This window comes from Micropterus dolomieu, linkage group LG21, assembly GCF_021292245.1.
Source record: "Micropterus dolomieu isolate WLL.071019.BEF.003 ecotype Adirondacks linkage group LG21, ASM2129224v1, whole genome shotgun sequence".
Taxonomy (NCBI): Eukaryota; Metazoa; Chordata; class Actinopteri; order Centrarchiformes; family Centrarchidae; genus Micropterus; species Micropterus dolomieu.
This window is the reverse complement of record NC_060170.1, coordinates 33796052-33807005: the sequence shown is the minus strand read 5'-3', so window position 1 is coordinate 33807005 and position 10954 is coordinate 33796052. Positions and strand designations below refer to the sequence as shown.

The window sequence follows — 10954 nt, the reverse complement described above, 5'->3', positions numbered from 1 at the left end:
CACGCTCACTAGCCCACCACCACGACCACTGACCCTCGGTTGACTAAAGCAATCATATTGAGGCGGACACAGTTCAGCTAGCTGGCTATAGTCATTCATTTGCAACCAGGATTCAGTTAAAAACATAAAATCTAGATTTGCAGACAAGATAAAATCATTTAAGATAAAAGTCTTACTTGAAAGTGATCTCACATTGAAGAGAGCCATTTTAAATGAGTTTGTTCTGGGTGCTGGAGTTGGTGCAGTTGTCCTAATCCTTAAGAGATTACTAATATTTCTGTGTGGGATGTGCACATTTCGGTTTACTGGTCTATGCGTGATGATGACAGGAATAGAAGTCTTTGGAACAGCGCCGGGAGCAGACGGCTTTACATGCCAGCAGGTGGAGACAGTTGTTTGTGGCAGTGAGGCAGAGATCTGTTCAGTAAGCGGTGGTGTGTCCAGGTGTGCTGCATGAATGATTAGTCATTCACGTAAGTCATGTGTGGACCGCACCACATGCTGTATGTGCGCAGCTAACATTTCTGTAATTATCAGGCTATACTCATATAACCACCTTTACCCCACTGTTGTACTCCCTTTGTTAGTTAATAAAATTCACCTTGGGCACAGTGATATTGTGTGTGTGTTGTTAAAAATCCAGAGTCCCTGTACATAGAACTCACCCTCAGATTTGAGACTGACTGATTGACTAAAGTTTACGATTTCAGAATAACTGAACCATTAACAACTAATGAATTACCAGAAATCTGTGTAATTATCAGGCTATACTCAAGGACCTAAAGCCTTGGGCGGACAAGCAAATCTTTTGGTGCTGCTCCTAGTTTCGAGGCATGAATTAATATTCCCGGAAATATTAATTTTCATAACTGTATTAAAATTATACGTAGCTTTAGACCTGCTACATTATTTTTTAATCCTGTTTTTATTTTCTTTTTCACCCAAATTATATTTTAATGTGTATTTTTTCCATTTCCCTATGTTGCCTATATGTTGTAAATGATGATGTAAATCACTTTGAATTGCCTTGTTGGAGACTTGTTGACTTACAGTAATACGCTGTCATTAATTGCATTGCACATTACATGGTTGTGCTCTTTTGGCTTAAGTGAAAAACAGGTAAGAATTCCTTATAGCTAGGCAGTTTTACAAGCAGCAGGTGATACGACAACAGGCTCTCGACTCGTCACATATTGACGCTTGGTCAAAGTGTTGGTAATGATAACTTGCTTGTTTTAGTTCCTCTTTTGCTGTTCTGCTTATATCTATCAAAAACCTAGCTCTAACTGGTGACAGCCAGCTTATCAGCAGTCGTTTAAACAACCAGACCTCCACCCCGTTACCATAGCAAACTACACATCATCAGGTGATATGAGATTGTTCACTGAAGACATTTGGGTTTAAGATCATAAGATGAGTATGAGACAAGAGTTCAGAATTTCAGCTTTTATCTCGTGGTATTCACATCTAGATGTGTTAAACAACTCAGGACAAACCACCCTTTGTTTGAACCCACCCATTCTTCAAGTGAGCAAAACTAGTGGAACACGTTTTCATCCTTGGCACCTATAAAGACTATAAAGACTTCTGCTAAAGAGGATAAACCAACGTGAAGACCAGAGGGCTTTCTATGGGAGAAAAGCAAGCCATTGTCAAGCTGAGAAAAGAAGGAAAATCAACCAGAGCCATTGGACAAACATTGGGCAGAGCAAGCACAACAATTTGGAACGTCCTGAAAAAGAAAGAAACTACTGGTGTACTGAGCAACAGACGTCCAACAGGTCGGCCAAGGAAAACAACAGTAGTTGATGACAGAAATATCATGAGAGCTGTGAAGAAAACCCCAAAACATCAGTAAGTGACATCAGCAACGACCTCCACAGTGCAGAGTGAAGGTTTCACAATCCACTGTTGGAAGAAGACTCAGAGAGCAGAAATATAGCAGCAAGAATCAGAAGGCCAGATTGAAATTTGCAAAGAAGTCAGAGATGAGCCACAAAGGTTGTGGAACACAATCTGATGGACTGAAGAGACCGAGATTAATCTCTACCAAAGTGTGGAGAAAGAAAGGAACTGCTTATGATCCGAAGCATCCAAGCTCATCTGTGAAGTATGGTGGAGGTAATGTCATGGTTTGGGCTGCTTCTGGATCAGGCTCATTAATATTTATTGATGATGTAACTGATGATGGTCGCAGCAGAATGAATTCAGAAGTGGACAGAAACATTTTGTCTGCCAGTTTACAGAGAAATGCATTGAAACTAATGGGGAGGAAGTTTATCATGCAGAAGGACAATGAGCCAAAGCACACTGCCAACTAAACAAAGGACTTCATCAGGGGAAAAAGTGGAAGGTCATAGACTGGCCAAGTTAATCAGCTGAACTTAACCCAATACAGCTGCATTTCACCTCTTTAAGAGGAGACTGAAAGGAGAAGCACCCCGAAACAAACAGGAACTGAAAGAAGCTGTGGTAAAAGCCTGGAATAGCTTCACAAATGAAGAAAGAATGGGTCGCCAGCTTGAGGCAGTTATTGCAAACAAGGGTTATGCAACCAAATATTAAACGTTATTTTTTTCCATTACTTTTGCTCACCTAAGAATGCTGTGGTCTAATACAAACGGTGATATGTCCTGAGTTGTTTAACACTTCTAGATGTGAATACCAGGAAATGAGAGCTGAAATTCTGAACTCTTGTCCCATACTCATCTTTTGATCTGTTCTATTCTATGTCTGTGTGTGCTGATGAGTAAATAATATTCACATATTTGCATGAACCTGCTGTCATCATGCTATTATAGTGTGTACAGGTTAACCTGTTTGCATGTGTTCATTACCTGAGAGTGCAGGTCCAGTTTTCTTTAGCTGAGTCTGGATCGTGTCTTCATTTGCATAAATATTTTCTGAACAATTTACTCGTCTCTTCTTTTTGCCAGGATTTCCTGATGGTTTCTCTACGTTAACATACATATCCAGTTGATCCATAATGTTCAGCTGACAGTTTGGTTTGCTTCTTAAATGCCCTTTCGGCCTTTTGTCACACTCACAGGGAGGAGCTTTCCACTTTGGTTAGAGCTCTGGGTTTCATTTTCTTATGTGACGTTGAATATTATGAGCAGTTTGGTAGGGACATTGAAATACATTTTCCTAAAACTGTGTTTAAAAACAGAAGGAATGCTTGATGTTCTGATCCCTTTTTGCTGAAATTCAGTATCAGGTGGCTGTCGGAAAAGAGTAGGACACCAAAGTTATTAACTCAGTATATTTCTGTTAATTAATACATTTTTAATGACATATCTTGCTATTTTATAGATCCTGAACTAACCTTATTCTCTAATTTTGCCAGAGCAAAGTCAAATTATTTCAAATCCTTGTATACTCATGTGCACGCTTAGCACAGTCGGTACTGTGCGGGACAACTGTTAGGAAGTTTGTAAGATTGAGTCCAACTAGCTGTGGATTTTTTTTCTCCCTTTTTTTCACCCTGCAGTGTGTGCGTTTGATCCGCATTTATAATTAACCTATGGACGCTTACTTTCAATAAACTCTTCGTGAAGCACTGCTGCAAAAGAACTTTCTCAAGCTTTTATTTAGGAGGCACAATTACTTAAGAGGAAGTGATTATGTGAGGATCTCTGTATTAGCTGTTACCACTGACTTCAGTGGAGGTGATGCACAGAGGGACAAGGTGATGATGACTCCGGTCATCTTGATGAGGATGAAGGAGCAGCAGGAGAAGCAGCAGGAGGATGAGGAGGCAGACAAAACAGTGACAGGTACAGGGGCGGTGTACATAGGCAATCATATTATGCATAGATAGAATTAGAAAATTGATTACTTTTAGTCATATTTATTACTTATATTCTTCTCATGCTTATGTAGCTGTACATTCAGTAAAAGCAGAGTCTGACTCAGGCTTGCCTGACCTGGTCTTGTTCAATGCAGAGCTGCCGCCCACAATTGCTGAATTTCAGTCCCACAACACCCTTTTATTTACATATACATTGAGAAATAATAGAAACACATATGTAACAAATATTTAAACATTTAATGTATGTGACTGGCAAACAATATTGACTACTTATAAAAGAGAACACACTTATGACAAATTTCCACATACAGTAAAAACTACTACCGTAGAGTTGATTACAAACCCAAAGTACATTTGTGTGTGACTGTTTTATTCCTTCCACTCCTGTCCCAGGGGTCTGTGGCTGTACTGATTCCAGTAACATTGTAGTTATTGAACCCAGTAAATGATGTAAACATTGCAGCAAAATGTTTTCTCACTGACTGCTCTCAACACTGGAATATACATGAATACAAAAAGTTATAACAACAGCATTAAAGGCAACAGAATACATGACTAGCAAAAAAGTGTGTGTGTTTGTTTGTGTGTGTAAAAGCAGATTCTAACATTTTTAAATCCCTTAAATTATTTGTGAATTAAAATAAAGTATGCTAAAGTGTTGCCAGTGTGTGCTGCGTGTGCATTTGTGTGTGTGGTGTAAAGGTATGTGTGTGTGTGTGTGTGTGTGTGCGTGTGTGTGACACACTTGAGCGGGTTCCTCTTAAGGTTTAATTATAGTTCATTAGAGCTAAGAAACTGGCAACATCTGTGTCAGGGTGTGTCTTCCTCTAATGCACTTGAGCCAGCATTCTGTATTGCTGTCAGATGTTTCTCCTGTAGATCAACCTTTCTCATAGAATTTAATCCCAGCTGAGTCTACAGACATGCAGGCATGCCTGAAGTAGCCTAAAGTCGTTGTTAATGTGCAGATGGCACCTTTTCACCTCAATGTTAAATTAGCTTAATTCATTTTAATAAAGTAAAAAAACATTTATTAATGAAATATTGGGGGGTCTGGGGGTCCTCCCCCTGAAGATTTTGACCATTAAACACTTAATTTCCTGAATTCTGGAGACATTTTCTGCACCAATTTAGGTTGGAAATGTCTTTATTTTTATAAAGGGAAGGACATCAATCAGTAGCTTATTCTTTTTTTTAGTTCATATCTATAAATCGGTTATTTTCGCGCATTTGAAACAGCTGGAGCAGAGGGGGAGGGAGTGATTGGGCCAGCCCAATGTCAGTATTATATGCTTTATGGGACGATCGTTGCCCATTTTTCTATGTAAAGAAATGATTTGACTTGTAGCCTACTCGATGAGAGGAGCGCACTGCTCCTCACCAGAGAAAGAAAACCGAAACTGAAAACACTTGTGATCAGACAGAAACATCACCACGGTTCCACACAAATGTTCACTTTTAACGTGCAGCTCACAGCCGCTTTAGAGGGAATGAAGCATCCTGGAGACAGTGAAACAGCAGTGTCTCACAGCGGGGGGGACAGAAACGGCAGCACACTACAAGCGCTACCCTGAACGTCAGGTGTCTGCGTCGCGGTCACGTGGCATCATATTTTCTCACTACTTTGCGGCGACTGTCAACCGTTCGTGTTAATACGATGACTAGACACTGACCGACAACATTTAGATTTAAATGTAGGCTATTGATTACAATTTTGCAGCAGGCGCTGCGTGAACTTCAAACATAATGCAGCAACATTATTGCGAGTAGCCTCCGCTCTTTGACGACAAGGCTGCGTCATGAAGATTATTGCATACAGGGACAGTGCACAGACTTTTTGGTGGGCTCAAGTGAAAAAAAGGGCATTTTTTAAGACAAGACAAATACATTAACTCAACAACATTTTTACTTTTCTACAAAATGATCAGTTCAGACAGAGACCACGGTCTTCTTTAGTATTCACCAGGTTTATCACAGCAGCAGGCGACAGCAAAGGAAACTTTGCCACAATGTGCATGTTTTCTATGCTACTAGTTTCAAGTATATATATTAGCATAAATGACATAGTTTCATTAATAATTTGTTTATTTTTCATACAATTAATCGTTTCAATTCTTTTGGTGTTATTGGAATACATAACACTTCACATAAATCTTCACACTAAACTGTGGCGTTGGGCTGCAGGCAGAATTAAAATAAATATTATTTAAATACTTTTACTTTTAGTTTCACAAGCCAGATGCCAAATGAGTAAAGATAACCTTCAGCTTCACACAGCCAAGCAACAGAATACTGAATTGCCTGAATACACTAACGTATTGATCGAATGCTTTATTATTGTTGCTATTATATTACATTTACCATGCACACACACACACACACACACACAATTACTGATGGTGACATGGACTTAGTTTCACATTTGAGGGAGGGCTATCTGTATTATATGAGGATCTCTTAGCATTCAACAGAATGCAGAGTTATTAGATGAGGAGTCGAGCATCAAAACTATGAAGTTACTCTTTAAGGCGCTTTTTTCATGGAGTGGTCAATTTTGAGACTTTTGGTCTATTTTGCTTCCATGTCTTCTTTTACTCTAATGGAAATAAAACTTCAAGAATAAACATTTAGATGGAGTTGGTTTTAAGCCTAATACCCTCGGTCTATTTGCATCTATAGATTTCTTCTATATTACCCAAAACAAGCTAATCTGCACATTTACACAGCACATTTCAGAGGAAAATCCTCTTGATGGAAGTCATTAACTGGGGAAGTTCTGTGTTGATATGCTTTAGTTATTTTCTTTATCCCATTCACCTGCAGTGACTTGTCAAATGTGTGCAAAGTAGCACATTTTAATTAGTTAACGCCTAATTTGCATATGAATGTGGCGATTGTGATGACGTTATCAGACACAAATGTTACTGTGTTCACCTGTAGTGTCTCCATCAGTACATTAGGTTGTAAGGCCATGAGATATTGCCTTAGAGAGAGAGAGAGAGAGAGAGAGAGAGAGAGAGAGAGAGAGAGAGAGAGAGAGAGAGAGAGGGAGAGAGGGAGAGAGAGAGACATAGAGAGAGAGAGAGAGAGAGAGAGAGGGCATCGAACTCCAAAGTCTCATCTTCTGACCTGATGGCCTATTTAGATTTTTTTCCCAATAAATATATTTGTTTGACAGGGAATCTGTTGCAAACAGGAATAAATATACTTCATTTATTTAAAAACAACAACAAAAAACACAAACAAGCATCCCAGAAAAAAGCAGTTTCTCTTGAGGAAGAAAAAGGGCAGGTGCTGAAGCCCCTTTTGATGTCTATGTGTGCCTGACTGCATATCATTATGGAAAATATTTTTTATGCTGTTGTTGAGTTACATTCGGGGCTTCTGTCAAAACAGTAGTTATTGTTGGTGATTTTAACATCCATGTTGACAACCCCCAGGACAGAGGGACTAAAGAACCGAGTTGTGTTCTTGATAATTATGGACTGACCCAACATGTGACGGAGCCCACGCACAATAAGGGGCCCACTTTGGACTTGGTCATCTCCAAGGGTCTGAACATTTCCAAGCTTGTGGTGACTGATGTTGCTCTCTCTGATCATTCCTGTGTTTTCTTTGAGAGTGCTGTCTGCGTGCACACAAATGTTAAAATAGAGGTGATCACAAAACGGCATATCACTGAGAAGACTAGTGAAAAATTTATTGAGGCTTTCTCCTCAACACGCCCTCTCACGGGCCTCAGTCCATGAGCTTGTAGATAATTTCAGTTCTAAAATTACAAATGTTATTGATGCCATTGCAGCAGCCAAGGTGAAGGTGGTCTCTTCCCTGCTGGGAAGGAAGTCAGTTTCTTTCAAGTTACTGCCTGTTACTTCTCTGTGAGTAACAGTTATCAATGCAGCTGAAAGTACTATTTCACACAGTCACTGCAAAATAAATCACCATCAGTTCAGATAGTGCACTTATATATCAGTATGATCCACACAATCCTGGTGAGTCTTACAAACGCTAATAAGAGCAGATACAGAGTTCAGTTTTTAGTGTTTTCTGTAGTTTTGAGGGGGTTTGCAATGAAAATAAATAAAGTGAAACAGACACTAAACCATTTTTTAAGTTGTTGACTTTCTGGACAGTTGCTTTAATTGCTTTGTGTGTCCAAAGGTCAGGCACAGGCATATAATAATATATTATTATATAAATCATCACACAAAGTCCAGAGATAAGCGAGAGCTGTAATCTGCAACAAACAGGAGCAATAAACAGCAAGAAGGTTTCAGTCTCATGTGGATACATGTTAAAGCTCAAATGAGCAAATTATAATTAATCACAAAAACATGTCCGCTCACACACCTCCTGAATGTTCCTTCACGTCACAGTAAATGACAACTTTCCAGAGTCTGTGGTTGGTTCTGTGTCCAACAGATTCCTGCTCTTTACTGTGACAAAGTATATTTTTATTTAAATAAAATATTTTGTTAAGATACACATCACCTTCCTGTTGGTGTTTAAGACACTGGTCAATTTGTAAAATATCCTGCTGGATCTGCTGCTAATAAAAACACAGGACTGCATTTACTACCACTGTACAACACATAGCTCCTCTGGGATTATAAAGATATCATTGATCCATGAACCGTTAATCAATAACCGATGAGAAAGCTTGTTGAAATTGAAAGCAAATTCTGACTTTGTTGAACAAAACCACAAGGCCTGTCCAGTCTGAGAGATCTCTAACGGCACACTGAAAGGATTTTCAGCAGCAAACTGAAGGAAATTTCTGGGGTGAGTCTTAATTTGGATAATAGTAGAAATAGCTGAGAAAATAACTCTTGTTGAAAGTTTCCTGAACTGCCACGTGTGTTCAGAGACTTTCAGAGATCCTGTGTCTCTGAGCTGCAACCACAGCTTCTGTAGAAATGGAGAAGCGTTCCCAAGAAGAAAACATTGCCACATTTTGTTGTTCGCTGTTGGTCTTTGCAGTTTTTGATTTTGATTTTGATTGTTAAAAATATCCTTCACAGAATCTCAGATTTACAGACGTACTGTCCAGGGTCTCTAAGAAATGCATCACTGCTGTTAAAGTGTTGCTTCATCAGGAACCAAATCAAGTCAAATCCTCTAAAATAAACTATTCAGATTGAATTATACCTCAGAAATGTGTCTCTTTGGCTCCTAAGAGGCTGACATTTATTTTGTGCTGCTGCGGCATCATCAAAACTCAGCTGTACAAGGTACAGATTAATACTGAATTTTTGCAACTTTCTCTGCTTCTCATTATTTCATTTTCTGCTGCTCAACTGCTGGATAAAATAAGACACAACAGAAGTACATACAGAGCAATGTCAGGATCTGTATCAGTGCAGGCAGCACTGAGGGTTGTATAGACTGAGAGTGTTGATCAACAGCACCACCTCAGAGCAGTTTCACATTTGTCTTTTAAAAAACATCCTGCACAGACTGTTTGTCACACAGACTGTATGTCCAGGTAGGGCTGGGCAATAAAACAATAATGATAATTATCACGATTAAATTTTCTTCAATAACAATATAACAAATGTTCAATAAATGTTTGATTTAAATAATTTGAACCACAAACGAGTCAGAACTTTCTATTATGATTTTTATTTTGATGAGGAAAAAGGACTGAAAAAATGTTTTACTTGATTTTATTCATGCATGCTTGTTGAAAAAAGATTTTATCATAATTGTTTTGAATGTTCTGCCACAGATTTGTGAAGTGATCCACTGTTTGGCATCAAGTGTTTGTTCTGACCATAAAGAAAAATTCTTCAACTTTCACTCAGGAGCAAAAATTTGTCTTTAAACCTGAAAGAAATTTTTTTTTGACATTTATCATGGAAATTATTCACATCAAATGATGTGAAATTTTATATTGGGATAACAATTTTAAAGTGAAGAGTTGATCATGTATTAATTTTACAGTTTTTATCTTCTAATGATAAATACAGCTGATGCAGGATTTAACTAACATGACTCAAGTCTTGAAATGAAATGAAATTTAAACAAAAGCTTTCTTTTGCTTTCATGTTAACAGCTTGTTCTATATTTAGTTCAGCTGGATTCAATGAACACAGTTTGGCTTTTTATGAGCATTTTAATTCTTTATTTAGAGAAAGAAAATTACAGATCACATTTTTTACCCAATTTTGTGTTTGTCTTCCTACAGACACCTGTACATGGAAACTGTCCTGTACTGACTCTGACAGACATCCTGACTGCGCCATCTGCTGGTGAGAAGATGACATGGCAACACTTCCTGCTGTTCATTCAGCCCGTGACAGAGGAAAGTGAAACTAAAAGCAGATTTGGACATTGTTGAACAGAGCTGAGACGCCATCACAGGGTGAGAGATCTCTGCTGGAAAACACACGTTTGGAGTATTTGAAACAATCAAGGGAAGAGACGTTCACTCGGTGAGTCTGTGGAAAAATAACTTCAGTATCAAATGGCTGAGAAAATAACTCTTGTTGAAAGTTACCTGAACTGCCACGTGTGTTCAGAGACTTTCAGAGATCCTGTGTCTCTGAGCTGCAACCACAGCTTCTGTTCAAGCTGCCTGCAGAAATTCTGGGAACAAGCTGGAAACAAAAACTGCCCCATTTGTAAAAGAAAATCATCAAAGGATTATCCAGGAGTCAACTTTCCACTGAAGGAACTGGCTGACTCCTTTGCTGAGAGACAGAAAACTGGATCATCTGAGACAGAAAAAGGAGAGAAGAAGGTGGAGGAGGTGTGCAGTAAACATAAAGAAGAGCCTAGATTGTTCTGTGAAGACGAGCAGAGAGCTGTGTGTCCTGTCTGTGAGTTTTCTCTCCACCAGAGTCACAAGGTGGTTCCTGTAGAACAAGCAGTCCGGGACCTGAAGGAGCAGCTGAAATCTGACTTAGAGTCTCTGCAGGACAAGAGGGACAAATACAAACAAGTGGAGGAAACATACAATGAAGTGATTCAACAGTCCGAGAAGCAGCTGTTGTCCACAGAGAGGCAGATCAGAGCAGAGTTCAACAAGCTCCACCAGTTCCTGAAAGAGGAAGAGGAGTCCAGACTGGCAGCTCTGAGGGAGGAAGAGGAGCAGAAGAGGAAGACTGTGAGCAGAGAGATCAAGAAGATTCAGGAGCAGAT

The 10954-nt window shown here is 39.1% G+C and overlaps 2 protein-coding genes across 3 annotated transcripts in view; one reads left to right on the top strand and one right to left on the bottom strand.

Annotated features, from left to right (window-relative positions):
* LOC123960350 (C-type lectin domain family 4 member M-like) overlaps positions 1 to 2989 on the bottom strand; it is a 16330-nt gene extending 13341 nt beyond the window's left edge. The window contains exon 1 of the mRNA XM_046035031.1: positions 2838 to 2989. Coding sequence (XP_045890987.1) covers positions 2838 to 2985 — 148 coding nt within the window. The 5' untranslated portion in view covers positions 2986 to 2989. The remainder of the gene's footprint in view (positions 1 to 2837) is intronic.
* LOC123960105 (nuclear factor 7, brain-like) overlaps positions 1 to 10422 on the top strand; it is a 45758-nt gene extending 35336 nt beyond the window's left edge. The window contains exons 3-4 of one of the 2 annotated variants that reach the window (XR_006822443.1): positions 9999 to 10245; positions 10333 to 10422. The gene's annotated coding sequence lies outside the window, so the exon portion shown is untranslated. Of the gene's footprint in view, positions 1 to 9998; positions 10281 to 10332 lie in introns of those variants that run through there. The other variant, XR_006822442.1, reaches the window with a different exon arrangement.
* Positions 10423 to 10954: the final 532 nt, after the last annotated feature.